Raw genomic sequence first — 14,786 nt, forward strand, 5'->3', positions numbered from 1 at the left:
AATGCTGGCATGGCCAGAATGACAGATGGAGAAGATAGGGCTGCAACATCAACAGATGACAGGGGATAGAGAAGCTGGATTTTGATAATCCATGGATGTGTGGATGAGGGTGGGTGGGCAGGAATAAAGCCTGGGAATTCGCACCATATTCTGGGGGTGCTACGAAGAAAAGCTTCATTCGCTGTGACACAGTGACACAAGCATCGCTGGACTGGGATCCTGTCACTCGGACTGGAAGTCCTTGGAACCATCCATAACTCCTCCCTCCAGCTGGCCTCCTCCTGGAGGAGTGGACTCCCGGGTTCACTGAGGCTGTTTGAATGAGCCATTTCTAAGGAAAACAGGATATGAATGAAGAAGTGGTAATGCAATCCTTGGAAGATTTGCATCTCAGCAAAAGCAGCTGGCTCTTAGACCATTGATGGCTCATTTGCCACACGGGGGACAATTGGAAAAGGAAACCCTTCCTGGCTGGTACTGATGCCTCCTTGTACTTCTCAGGATTTCTCCTGCCCCTGCACCGGCACCACCACCGCTGAGTTCTCAATGAGTAAAGATGCTTCAGATACTCTTCTTATCTGCTCTTACTGTCTCAGCAATTTTGAATTTTGTAGGACTCGTTGTAAATCTGTTTATCGTAGTGGTCAACTACAGGACTTGGGTCCAAAGCCACAGAATCTCCTCTTCTAATAGGATCCTGTTCAGCTTGGGTGTCACCAGATTTATTATGCTAGGACTGTTTCTCCTGAACATTATCTACCTGTTCACCTCTCCACATGTCGAAAGGTCAGTCCACCTATCCACTTTTTTCCTGTTGTGTTGGATGTTTTTGGAGTCTACTAGTCTCTGGCTTGTAACCTTGCTCAATGCCTTGTACTGCGTGAAGATTACTGACTTCCAACACTCAGTATTCCTCCTGCTGAAACGAAAGCTGTCCCCAAAGATCCCCAGGCTGCTGCTGGCCTGCGTGCTGATCTCTGCCTTCTCCACTCTCCTGTATGTTGTGCTCACACAGACATCACCCTTTCCTGAGTTTCTGACTGGGAGCAATGGTACAGTATGTGACATCAATAAGAGCATCTTGTCTTTGGTGACCTCCTTGGTCCTGAGCTCCTTTCTCCAGTTCATCATGAATGTGACTTCCGCTTCCTTGTTAATACATTCCTTGAGAAGACATATACAGAAGATGCAGAAAAATGCCACTGATTTTTGGAATCCCCAGACTGAAGCTCATATGGCTGCTATGAAGCTAATGATCTATTTCCTCATCCTCTACATTCCATATTCACTTGCTACCCTGCTACAGTATCTCCCTTCCGTACGGATGGATTTGGGAGCCACATCCATCTGTATGATTATTTCCACCTTTTATCCTCCAGGGCACTCTGTTCTCATTATTCTCACACATCCTAAACTGAAAACAAAAGCAAAGAAGATTCTTTGTTTCAACATATGGTGGAATTTCAGTAGTAAATAGTGGCGGGAGTCACCTCCTGGTTTGGGAGCAAGATTTTCTCCATTAGCGGTTTTCCCAATGGTCTGAGAAATTCATTTTTGTAATTATTGATCTGACTTCCTGGGCCTTTGAGTGCCTGTATGTCAGTTCATTCTGCAATTTAAAAAATTTAAAATATTAGGCAGTTTTTTTTTTTTTTTTTTTTTTTGTTGTTTTTGTTTTTGTCCTGAGGAGCTTGCTTGAGGCATTACTTATCATGGAGTTTGCATGAGTGTTGCATCCCTGGCTAAGTGGAAGTCACCACATTGTTCCATGGGCTACTCAAGTATAAGGGGCGTTCCCCCAAGTTAAACGATACATTATAGTTCACATCATTAAATTTTTGAGGTTCAGTTAAAGAACCCTGGGTAAGGGCTTAGCAATGAGTGAATCAGGAGTCACCAGACTGGCTTAAAATTAACAAGAGGATGCAAAGAGCAAAGGAAGAAAGGAAAGGTTTAGAGAGGAAAAGGAAGAAAGAGAAAGATGAAACAGGTATATACTGTGGCAGGTGTTACAGAAAAAGCACCCTCCCCTTTTGGGTCACAGTAACTGAGCTATTATTACCAAGAAACTCTAGGAGTGAACTTCTAGGTTTGCTCTGGAAAGAAGGGAAGGGTCAGAGTGGAGGGAAGTGATTAAGTATTAAAGAAGCTGAATCCAGGAGAGTTCCAAGGATCTTAAAATCTAGGGAGCTAGCCTGAGGTCAAAAGCAAATGCCAGATAGTGAAATCAATGCAATCTGAGTGCAACTTTACAAAAGACTGTACCCCGTCACATGATACGGAATTCAGGGGAAAGCCAAGAGGAGCCATTGGATTCGTGGTGGGAGCATCAGACTTTTGATGACTAGATATCATCTGCTTATGAATTTATGTACTGAGCTGTATGGACACTGCACAATTATCCAGGAGAACACTTTCTTTTGGAGGGGAGAGGGGTTGGAACAGGAGGACTGGCTACAGAGGAACAGGAATCTGAAGATGGAATATTGATCAGTTTTGGGATGGGAATTGAAGGGTAATAACTCATATTTATACATTTTTTGTACTTCTAAAATATTTATGTAATATTTACATGTGTCAAAATAAATAATCTTATTAAATAACATTCTCTTCATTAAAAAAGAAAAAATGAGAAATCTCCAAATTTTACAAATTACCTGTTATTTCCCATTCTGGACACCACAATCTTGACTGCATTATTCAGTAAGGATTACTCAAACTGATATTTTAGGCTTAAAAAAAAAAAAAAAACCAAGGTTTTCATCGTGTTAGAATCTTAAGATTAGGAGATAAGAGGATTACTGAGGATGATTAAATCCATGACAGAAGAACTCTAAATGAGTAGCAGAAAGCCTTGCGGTCTCCCAGTATCTGTTCTCTTTCTTTTCTCTTCCGTAGTAACAGAATTTTTAGCTACCCAGAATTTTGGCAGCAAATTACATATTACAGCTTTCTCTTCTAAGTAGGTATTATGTGTGATCAAGTTCTTCCAATAGAGTATGTGGAGAAGTGATGTGTGTAATTTCTAGGTGGTGCCCCTAGAACAGGTATGCTCTCCTTTCCCCTTTTCCCTTTCTTTCTTCCTGTGGTCTCGAGTGCGGGATGTAATGATTGGCCATCTTGGATGAGTAGATGAAGTGACTTCCTGGGGATGGTGGACGAATCATCCATCCTCGTTGGCTTCACAGTTTCTGGTGCCACAGTTTCTGCCACACCAGCTCTGGACTGTTTACTCCAGGACCACTCATGGGAAATAAATATCTCCATTCTTTCAGACACTGTAGTTTTGGGTCTCTATTGCCTTACTCAACAGACTTATGCTATACCATATTCCTTTGTTTGGGCACTTGCCCATAGTCCTCTCTGGGCAGACTTTTTAACAATGCTGTGGGTTTGGAGTTTGCTGGTTCCAATATGCTCTGCCACTAAATACTTATTAACCAGGAATTTAAAAAAAATTTAGAGTTTATTTCTTCAAGATGTGATAACTTACATGCTCTCTAATATGCAGTATCCTGCACTTCCCTGTATTCTCTGCCTGTTAAGGGAAGGGAGGGATGTTTAAGACTCTTCATTAAGAAGAGTCACTCTCGGGGTGCCTGGGTGGCTCAGTCAGTTAAGCGTCTGACTTCAACTCAGGTCACAATCTCACAGTTTGTGGGTTCAAGCCCTGCGTCGGGCTCTGTGCTGACAGCTCAGAGCCTGGAGCCTGCTTCAGATTCTGTGTCTCCCTCTCTCTCTGACCCTCCCCTGCTCATGCTCTGTCTCTCTTTCTGTCTCAAAAATAAATAAACATTAAAAAATAAAAAAAAATAAAAAAAAAAGAAGAGTCACTCTTGGAAATGAAGGGTGAGTGCCAGGGCAGTGTCTGTGTAACCTCATGAAACATACACTATGGTAGCTATAACTCGGGGCCATTGCCATTTAACTTTGAACTGCTAAAGCCCAATATTGTCTGAGCTGCATTTCTATATGCTATTTTATTGGTTCCTCACAACTTCTTAGATAATGTTGATATTACCTATTATACAGATGAAAAAGTTGAGGCACAAACAGGTATTATAAATGGCTCATAAACTAAACTAGAAAGGGGTAGATTTAAGGCTCCAATTTGTCTTCTAATTTTAAAGTCTAGTTCTTTTTTAAGTATGTATACCACAAGGTGGATGGGAAGATTGGGACAGTGTAGCATCATGTCGATTTATAAAGCTTTACCTTTTAGGATAAGAAGAAAATATTCAAAAGGGTGTTAGTTGTATTAGTTGTATTTATGCTTTTTTTTTTTTTTTTTTGAGGAAACTCCGTACTGTTTTCCGTAGTAGCTACACCAATTTGCATTCCCACCAAAGGTAGAAGAGGTTTCCCCTTTCTCCACATCCTCACCAACACTTAATTGTTTCTTGTGTTGTTGACTTTAGCCATTCTGATAGGTGTCAGGTGATATTGTAGTTTTGATTTGCATTTCCCTGATGATGAGTGATGTTGAGCATCTTTTCATGTCTGTCGGCCATCTGGATATCTTTGGAGAAATGTCTGTTTATGTCTTCTGCCCATTTTTTAATTGGATTATTTGTTTGTTGGGTGTTGAGTTATATCTGTTCTTTATATATTTTGGATACTAACCCTTTATTGGATAAGTCATTTGCAAATATCTCCTCCCAGTCTGTAGGTTGCCTTTTAATTTTGTTGATTTTTTTCCTTCCCTGTGCAGAAACATTTTATTTCAGGTGAGATATATCTTTAAACTAAAAGTGTAGCAACATTAAAGAAGAAGCCATTTTAAAATTTATTTTGAATGTTGCAACTTGGGCAGGGATAGGCCACTAGAAAGGTGATGGGACAGTGGATATAGTTTATGCATGAACTAAGTGAAAATCTTATCCATTCTAAGGATTTTTACTTTTTCATTTCAAAACCACTTAAAAAAATTTGAGTATAGTTGACACACAATGTTGCATTAGTTTCAGGTGTACAACATAGTGATCGGACAAGTTTTTGTATTTGCTGTGCTTACCGCAAGCCTAACTACCACCTGTCACCATACAAGCTATTGCAATATCATTGTATTCCCTATGCTGTGCCTTTTGTTCTTGTCATTTGTTCATTCTGAAACTAGAAGCTTGTACCTTCCACTCCCCTTCACCCATTTTTCCTGTCCCCTCATCACCCCCTCAACCATCAGTTTGTTTTTATGGGTCATTTCAAGGACTTTAAAAGTTTCTTTACGTTGCCTAAATGTTACTTAAACATGTGTGACTTTGGGCTTTCCTAATCACTATTACTAGCATTTTGTCCATGAGCCATTTTCAGTTTCAGTTGTTTAAAGAACAAACAAATGAAAGAAGGGGTTTAGAGGAAGGAGACATTAGTCATTGAAAGCATGAATTGAATGTAACTTTTAAGATAGCCCTAAATGCAAGAGCCTTCAGGTTAAACTGAAGCTTACTGAAGGTATTTAAAATAAATTTCTCAATGATTTTCTTGTTTTGTAAGTTAGAGCTGGAGCTGGAGTTGGAGCCTCTAGTCTAGCCTGCTGCTTCTCAAGGAGGGCCAGAGAGGTGAGAAGCAGCCAGGATCTGCTGGGAATTCTATTCACATTTTGTATGCTCTGCCTCCCATTTCTCTTGGGTGCAGGTGTAGAGGGGGAAGCAGTAGTTTGACAAAACTCCCAGGGATTTGAATAGCTGGCCCATGGCCAGTTTTATTCTCTGAGGAAAAAAGTGTGAAAGGGAACTCGGCATCTGTGTAAGAATTTGCCTGGCAAGGAAATTAATAACAAGGAAGTGATGTGAGTTAATGGAGGTGGGGGTGGAAGGGGGAGGGAGAGAGCATGGAGGGTAAGGATGACAGCAGGGGAGGGGCAAAGACTGCACACCATCCTCCCTTAGCTAAGTGGGGTGGGGGTGGGGTCAGTCTTCTGGGGAAGCACCAATTTTAACAGGTCACAACAGGCTTTTGTTCTCTGGATTATGGCTGGGGGCTATAAAGGGCCTGGGAAAAGGCAAGCCTGTAACCCTGTGTGGGGAGGAAGGAGCAAGTCTGGGTAAATGACTTGATGTGTGTATACACGTCTTGTGTGCAGACGAGGTGTCTCAACACAGGTACACGCTTGATTTGTTTGATAATACTTCTGACCTGTTTTAAATACAGGAAAATTATTTATCTCAGTTCTGCTGCTTTCACAGTTGGGACAATGACAATGGAATGATGATCTGAATCCAGACATCTCAAGAGAGGAAATAGTGGAAGATACTGATATTGATATTACTCTCTAACTCCTACTGACCTCTCTATGCTGCTGACTTCTGTCAAAGGCCTGGGCTAATCATAATCTGTCTCTCATCTTTATTTTTGCTTTCCAGAAGTTCTGGAATTATATAGAGCCCATCATCTTCCTTTAGAAGCAGCAACTGAATTCATCCTGTATTTGCACAGCGTGAATATTAGCAGACTTCAGGCACTCTCCTACTTTACTTATTTTATTTACCTTCAAGTTAATTAGCATATGGTGCAGTATTGGTTTTAGGAGTAGTCTCTATTGAAAGGAGTGATAGTGGAGACAAATCACCAAGGAAGGAAAGAAAAATAGCGTTAATTAGGTAATACTATTTTCTAGGCACAAAGCTGGGTAATTTCATATGCCCTTTTATCATCACAATAGCCACGTGAGGCAAATTGCAAAACATCAGAATTTTTATAAAGAGGAACCTGAAGCTCTAAGAAGTCAATTGACTGGTTAAGGCCATAGCTACTAACTGGTTGAGTCGGGCGGCAAACTCAAATCTTTTTGAAGCACCTTGCCTTTCTGTGAATGGCCACGAGTACTCCACTTATAAGTTCTGCCCCCAGGGAGTTAGTCCTGAGGTTTGTGTCCCAAGGAGGGCTGGTGCCCATGCGCTATGTGTGATCACTTGGCTGTGGCTGAGCAGATATTCAGAAGACTCCACCTGCCCTCTCTCTTGCCCCTTTTCTTAGCCTGATCTTACAAGTCATGGGAAGACCCTAGTCTTCTCTAGAAAAACACAGTTCTCAAACTGTTAAAAACATAAGTGTTTATGCAAATGGCTTCATGTCACTGTGTTTTATATAACTTGTCAAAAATAAAGTTGTAATTTTTTATTTTATTTTACAGAAAAGTTCCAAAAGGAGTACAGAGAGTTTCCAGATTTCCCTCATTCAGTTTTCCTGATGTTGATACCTTACATAAGCTGGGGCACTGGCTACCTGCTCATCCAAAGCCAAGTGCTCCCAGGTTCACATTAGCACCAGCCCTCAGGGGAGCACAAATCAGCATGGATACATCGATTGTTAACTAAACCACAGACCTCATTCAGATTTTTCCAGTTTTCACACTCATGTTCTTATTCTGTTCCAGGATCCAATCCGAGATATCATGTTGCATGTAGTTATCGGGTGCTCTTAGTCTCTAATGGTCTGTGATATTTCTCAATCATGCATTGTTTTCATGATCATGAAACATTTTGTAAAATGTCCCTCGATCTGAGTTTGTCTGATGTTAGACTGAGGTTGTGGGCCTTTGGGGAGGAGTCCAGCAGAGATGAGGCACCCTTCTCCTCATGTAACACCGGGGGATAGTGATATCATCTTGACTTCTCGCTGGTCGTGTTCACTTTGACTGCTTGGTTAAGGTGGTGTTTGTTGGGTTTCTCCACTGTCAGGTTTGGTTACTCTATTCCCTTTTCCAGTGTCTCTTGTTTAGAAGTCTCCCAAGTCCATCTCACTGTCAAGAGAAGGGGAATTAAGCTCCGCCTCCTGGAGGGTCCCCCAACTTCCGTCTGCTGTACTTACCTCTCTCTCCAAATTTTCATACTCATGGAGGCAGACAAAAATACCCCCTGTACTCTCATCTTCCAAGCCCCTCACCCCCGTGCTTTTACTCCATTCAGTTTCTTCACCCCAGCCTGCTACTGATTCTTATCATAATCTTCCTCGAAGATTGTGATCCTTGCTGCATGCAGGGCCTGGGACTGCACTGCTCCTCCTCCCTCCAAATCCCTACCTGAAAGCCAGTACCCAAGAAGCGGTACTGACCCACTGAGCAAGGTCATGAACCCCACTGCTTCATAAGGTGGTGGGGAAGGAAGCTGGAAAGACTATGAATATACACACTTTGATAATTTCTGTTCCTGTTACACATGACTCAGTCTGCTCAATTCAGAATTGCAGAATGTCTCATGCAGCTCATTAAGAGAAACTTTGCTCAGGTTCACAGCTGCTACAGAAGAGTTGCCTCAAAGTCGTCTAGGAGCAAAGTAGGTACAGTCCTGGGAAGCACTGTGAATAGGAATACAGCATGTTCGAGTCACTGAGATAAGTCAGATGGGGCATGGGGAAGAAGCTGTACTCAGCCTGGCAACATGGTGGAGGAAGGGCATTTTTTGGGTGAAGGTGTCAGATCTGAGTGTTCGGAAGTGCTGCCTGTTCTTTGTTTCTTTTCTACCTATACCTTTTAAACTGCTTATTTTTTTGACTAAAAATGCATGTATTTAAGGCTTACAATAGGATGAATTGATTTACATATACATAGTGAAGAGATGACTGAGGTCAAACTCGTTAACATGCAATCCCCTCACACGGGTACCATTGTTGTGTGTGTGACGAGAGCACCTGAATTGTCCTCTCTCAGCACATGCCCAGCAGTCAGTACAGTCTTACTGACCTGGTCAGTATGCTGTCCGTCAGATCTCTAGACTTACCCATCCTACGTAACACCTCCCTATCTCCTCCGCCTCCTCACCCCTGATAGCTGCCATTCTGCTTCTTTCTACTCGACTTTTTATATTCCACGTATAGGTGAGGTCATGCATTCTGTTTCGTATGTGTGTCTGGCTTATTTCACTTAGCATAATTCCTTTTAGGTTCATCCATGTTGTTGCAAATGGCAGGATCTCCTTTGTTAAGGCTGAATAACACACACACACACACACACACACACACACACACTCACACATGCACATCTTTCTCAGCTTTCAATGGGGTTATGTCCAATAAATTCATCGTTTAAATCACATGTTGAAAACATCATGGCTTAGCCTAGCCTACCTTAAATGTGATCAGAACACTTACATTAGCCTGTAGTTGGGCCAAATTATCTAATATAAAGCCTGTTTTATAACAATGTGTTGAATATCTCATGTAATACGTTGACTACTCTACTGAACTTGAAAAAACGAATGGTTGTCAGTTTATCAGCTTACCTCTGTGATTGTGTGACTGGCTGGGAGCTGTGGCTCATGCTGCTGGCTAGCATCATGAGACAGTGTCATACTGTATATCCCAGGAAAAGATCAAAATTCAAAATTTTAAGTACAGTTTCTACTGAATGTGTATCCCTTTTGTGCCATTATGAAGTCAAGAAATTGTAAGTTGAAACACTGTAAATTGGACACTGTCTCTCTATGTCTGTCTGTCTATCTATCTATCATTTATCTATCACAATTTCTTTATTCATCTGTTGATGGAAATTTAGGTTGTTTCTGTATCTTGACTAATATGATTAATGCCCCAATAAATATGGGAGCACAGATATCTTTTTGAGATCCTGAGGAGGGATCGCTGGATCATATGGTAGTTCTATTTTTATTTTTTTAAGAAATCTCCATACTGTCATCTATAATAGCTGCACCAATTTACATTCCCACCAAAGGTGTGTAAAATTTCTCTTTTCTCCACGTCTTTACTAACACTTTTTATCTTTCATTTTCTTTTGATAACAGCCATTGTAATCTAAAGTGATATTTCATTCTGATTTTGACTTGCATTTCTCTGATGATTAGTGATGTTGAGCACCTTTTCATGTACCTGTTAGCCATTTATATGTCTTTTTTGGAAAAATGACCATCTTAGGTCCTTTGCCTATTTTTTAAATTGGGTTGTTTGCTTTTTTGCTATTGAATAGTATGAGTTCCTTACATATTTTGCATAGTAACCCCTTATCAGATGTATGGTTTTCAAGTATTTTCTCCCAATTTATAGACTGCCTTTCATTTTGTTGATTGTTTTCCTTGTTGAGCAGAAGCTTATCCATACTGTTATTCTATATAGGATAGACTGCTTTGTTGTGCCGAGTAGAAAGCCATAGTTTACGTTCCCCCTCTGAGGGTCTCTTCTGGTGCTTGTATTCCCCTTGGTCTCTTATGGACTTTCTTTCCTTGGTTCAGGTACTGTGAGGATGGCTGAAGGCCCAGAGCAGTGGAATAGTAGGCATATGAATGGAAGGGACTTTGGTAGAAAGAGGTGTGGTAGTGTTATGGCCAACGTGGTCGGGTTGCATCAAAAGTAGAAACCAAGTGGTTGTTCTGGCAAACTAGAGAATGCTGAGGTTGTTACTCTCCAGATACAGTCCTTCATTTCAGCCCTTGGTTTGGGGGCTGATATGCTGAGCAATTCATTCTGTATGGAAATGAACTCGTAGTGTGATTCCCAGATTTCTCTCCATGCTGACCTCCTATAGCACTGATTATGCAGCAATAAATATTTATCCTGTCTCCTGGTTGTTTTCATTCATTTTCTCACCCTATCCTTTTCTTTTATGCTCAAGGTACAAACATGTTAAAACAGTATTGATTATTTCCCTCTCCCACTAGAATGTCAGCTCTGTGACACTAGGGACTTTGTTTTTTGGCCATTATCTCCCCCGAGACTGGACTAGGGGCCTGGCACACGGTAGGCATTTGATAAATATTTGCTAAAGCATTCATAAATGTTGTACTTTCCCTGTTTATAACATGAGGTGTTTTGCATTTGCCACTGGTGAGATTCTCAGAATGTCTATTATGGTTTGGCAGAGTTGGGGGGTGGGAATAAGGTTCCAGGGTACCTATGGATTTTACTTGCTTCCTTTGGAAGGGTGGTCTGTAGCTGTGGCTTGTTCCTCATCTCAGATTCCAGACCAGCTTCATGCACATGGAAATGGAAGTGAGACTCTTACCTTCCAGAACATTACTTGTGTTCACAGCTTTGCCTTCTTTGCCAGAGAATGGATTTCAAAAGGACAGTGACAGAATCTGAACTCTGAGAAGTGAAATGTTCCACTCTAATACTCCATCACTCGTAGGGGATCTGAGGCCCAGCCAGGAGCCACACACATTCATCACTGAAGCAGGGAATCTTTTGGGACATCAGGGAGACTCCTGTCCCCAGCCATGCTGTCTGCTGCCCTAGCACTGCTGATGGTTGTGGCAGTGGCCGAATTTCTCATTGGACTGGTTGGGAATAGAGTCCTTGTGATCTGGGGTTTTGGAGAATGGGTCAGAACATGTAAAGGGATCCCTATACAAACTCACTGTCCTGGGTGTGGTGGCTGTCAGTGTCTTCTACTGCAGGAAGATCCTGACCTTTGTTAAAAGGTCTGTTCATGGCTGAAGCAGAGGGTCTGTGGCTGGGTTTTGTTTTCTTCTAAAGTCTTTCAAGATCACTTTGCTCTTTCTTCCACACCCATGTTGCCGCCGCCATCATCATCATCTTTTTCTTCTTCTCCTTTTTTTTTTTTTACCATATCTTATTTATTTATTAATTCCACCATAGTTATTTTTTTCTTTTTATATACTTAAAATTTTTTTCAATTAGTATTTTTTTTATTAAATATAATTTATTGTCAAATTGGTTTCCATACAACACCCAGTGCTCATCCCAACAGGTGCCCTCCTCAACGCCCATCACCCACTTTCCCCTCTCCTGCACCCCCCATCAACCCTCATTTTGTTCTCAGTATTTAAGAGTCTCTTATGGTTTGCCTCCTTCCCTCTCTGTAACTTTTTTCCCCCCTTCCCCTTCCTCATGGTCTTCTGTTAAGTTTCTCAGGATCCACATAAGAGTGAAACCATATGGTATCTGTCCTTCTCTGCCTGACTTATTTCACTTAGCATCACACTCTCCAGTTCCATCCATGTTGCTACAAAAGGCCATATTTCATTTTTTCTCATTGCCACGTAGTATTCCATTGTGTATATAAACCACAATTTCTTTATCCATTCATCAGTTGATGGACATTTAGGCTCTTTCCATAATTTGGCTATTGTTGAGAGTGCCGCTATAAACATTGGGGTACAGGTGCCCCTATGCATCAGTACTCCTGTATCCCTTGGATAAATTCCTAGCAGTGCTATTGCTGGGTCATAGGGTAGGTCTATTTTTAATTTTCTGAGGAACCTCCACACTGCTTTCCAGAGCGGCTGCACCAATTTGCATTCCCACCAACAGTGCAAGAGGGTTCCTGTTTCTCCACATCCTCTCCAGCATCTATAGTCTCCTGATTTCTTCATTTTGGCCACTCTGACTGGCGTGAGGTGATATCTGAGTGTGGTTTTGATTTGTATTTCCCTGATAAGGAGCGACGTTGAACATCTTTTCATGTGCCTGTTGGCCATCCAGATGTCTTCTTTAGAGAAGTGTCTATTCATGTTTTCTGCCCATTTCTTCACTGGGTTATTTGTTTTTCGGGTGTGGAGTTTGATGAGCTCTTTATAGATTTTGGATACTAGCCCTTTGTCCGATGTGTCATTTGCAAATATCTTTTCCCATTCCGTTGGTTGCCTTTTAGTTTTGTTGGTTGTTTCCTTTGCTGTGCAGAAGCTTTTTATCTTCATAAGGTCCCAGTAATTCACTTTTGCTTTTAATTCCCTTGCCTTTGGGGATGTGCCGAGTAAGAGATTGCTACGGCTGAGGTCAGAGAGGTCTTTTCCTGCTTTCTCCTCTAAGGTTTTGATGGTTTCCTGTCTCACATTCAGGTCCTTTATCCATTTTGAGTTTATTTTTGTGAATGGTGTGAGAAAGTGGTCTAGTTTCAACCTTCTGCATGTTGCTGTCCAGTTCTCCCAGCACCATTTGTTAACGAGACTGTCTTTTTTCCATTGGATGTTCTTTCCTGCTTTGTCAAAGATGAGTTGGCCATACGTTTGTGGGTCTAGTTCTGGGGTTTCTATTCTATTCCATTGGTCTATGTGTCTGTTTTTATGCCAATACCATGCTGTCTTGATGATGACAGCTTTGTAGTAGAGGCTAAAGTCTGGGATTGTGATGCCTCCTGCTTTGGTCTTCTTCTTCAAAATGACTTTGGCTATTCGGGGCCTTTTGTGGTTCCATATGAATTTTAGGATTGCTTGTTCTAGTTTCGAGAAGAATGCTGGTGCAATTTTGATTGGGATTGCATTGAATGTGTAGATAGCTTTGGGTAGTATTGACATTTTGACAATATTTATTCTTCCAATCCATGAGCAGGGAATGTCTTTCCATTTCTTTATATCTTCTTCAATTACCTGCATAAGCTTTCTATAGTTTTCAGCATACAGATCTTTTACATCTTTGGTTAGATTTATTCCTAGGTATTTTATGCTTCGTGGTGCAATTGTGAATGGGATCAGTTTCTTTATTTGTCTTTCTGTTGCTTCATTGTTAGTGTATAAGAATGCAACTGATTTCTGCACATTGATTTTGTATCCTGCAACTTTGCTGAATTCATGGATCAGTTCTAGCAGACTTTTGGTGGAGTCTATTGGATTTTCCATGTATAATATCATGTCATCTGCAAAAAGCGAAAGCTGACTTCATCTTTGCCAATTTTGATGCCTTTGATTTCCTTTTGTTGTCTGATTGCTGATGCTAGAACTTCCAGCACTATATTAAACAACAGCGGTGACAGTGGGCATCCCTGTCGTGTTCCTGATCTCAGGGAAAAAGCTCTCAGTTTTTCCCCGTTGAGGATGATGTTAGCTGTGGGCTTTTCATAAATGGCCTTTATGATCTTTAAGTATGTTCCTTCTATCCCGACTTTCTCAAGGGTTTTTATTAAGAAAGGGTGCTGGATTTTGTCAAAGGCCTTTTCTGCATCGATTGACAGGATCATATGGTTCTTCTCTTTTTTTTTGTTAATGTGATGTATCACGTTGATCGATTTGCGAATGTTGAACCAGCCCTGCATCCCAGGAATGAATCCCACTTGATCATGGTGAATAATTCTTTTTATATGCTGTTGAATTCGATTTGCTAGTATCTTATTAAGAATTTTTGCATCCATATTCATCAGGGATATTGGCCTGTAGTTCTCTTTTTTTACTGGGTCTCTGTCTGGTTTAGGAATCAAAGTAATACTGGCTTCATAGAATGAGTCTGGAAGTTTTCCTTCCCTTTCTATTTCTTGGAATAGCTTGAGAAGGATAGGTATTATCTCTGCTTTAAATGTCTGGTAGAACTCCCCTGGGAAGCCATCTGGTCCTGGACTCTTATTTGTTGGGAGATTTTTGATAACCGATTCAATTTCTTCGCTGGTTATGGGTCTGTTCAAGCTTTCTATTTCCTCCTGATTGAGTTTTGGAAGAGTGTGGGTGTTTAGAAATTTGTCCATTTCTTCCAGGTTGTCCAATTTGCTGGCATATAATTTTTCATAGTATTCCCTGATAATTGTTTGTATCTCTGAGGGATTGGTTGTAATCATTCCATTTTCATTCATGATTTTATCTATTTGGGTCATCTCCCTTTTCTTTTTGAGAAGCCTGGCTAGAGGTTTGTCAATTTTGTTTATTGTTTCAAAAAACCAACTCTTGGTTTCGTTGATCTGCTCTACAGTTTTTTTAGATTCTATATTGTTTATTTCTGCTCTGATCCTTATTATTTCTCTTCTTTTGCTGGGTTTAGGCTGCCTTTGCTGTTCTGCTTCTATTTCCTTTAGGTGTGCTGTTAGATTTTGTATTTGGGATTTTTCTTGTTTCTTGAGATAGGCCTGGATTGCAATGTATTTTCCTCTCAGGACTGCCTTCGCTGCATCCCAA

General features: G+C 41.0%; 1 protein-coding gene across 1 annotated transcript; it reads left to right on the forward strand.

The window, feature by feature from the left end:
- The first annotated feature begins 556 nt into the window (after positions 1–556).
- On the forward strand, positions 557–1,477 carry TAS2R4 (taste 2 receptor member 4). The gene has a single exon (XM_019452528.1). The coding sequence runs from the start codon at positions 557–559 to the stop codon at positions 1,475–1,477; it is 921 nt and encodes a 306-aa protein (XP_019308073.1).
- The last annotated feature ends 13,309 nt before the right edge of the window (positions 1,478–14,786 follow it).

This window comes from Panthera pardus, unplaced genomic scaffold (genome assembly GCF_024362965.1).
Source record: "Panthera pardus isolate Hobbes unplaced genomic scaffold, ASM2436296v1 HiC_scaffold_8, whole genome shotgun sequence".
Lineage (NCBI taxonomy): Eukaryota > Metazoa > Chordata > Mammalia > Carnivora > Felidae > Panthera > Panthera pardus.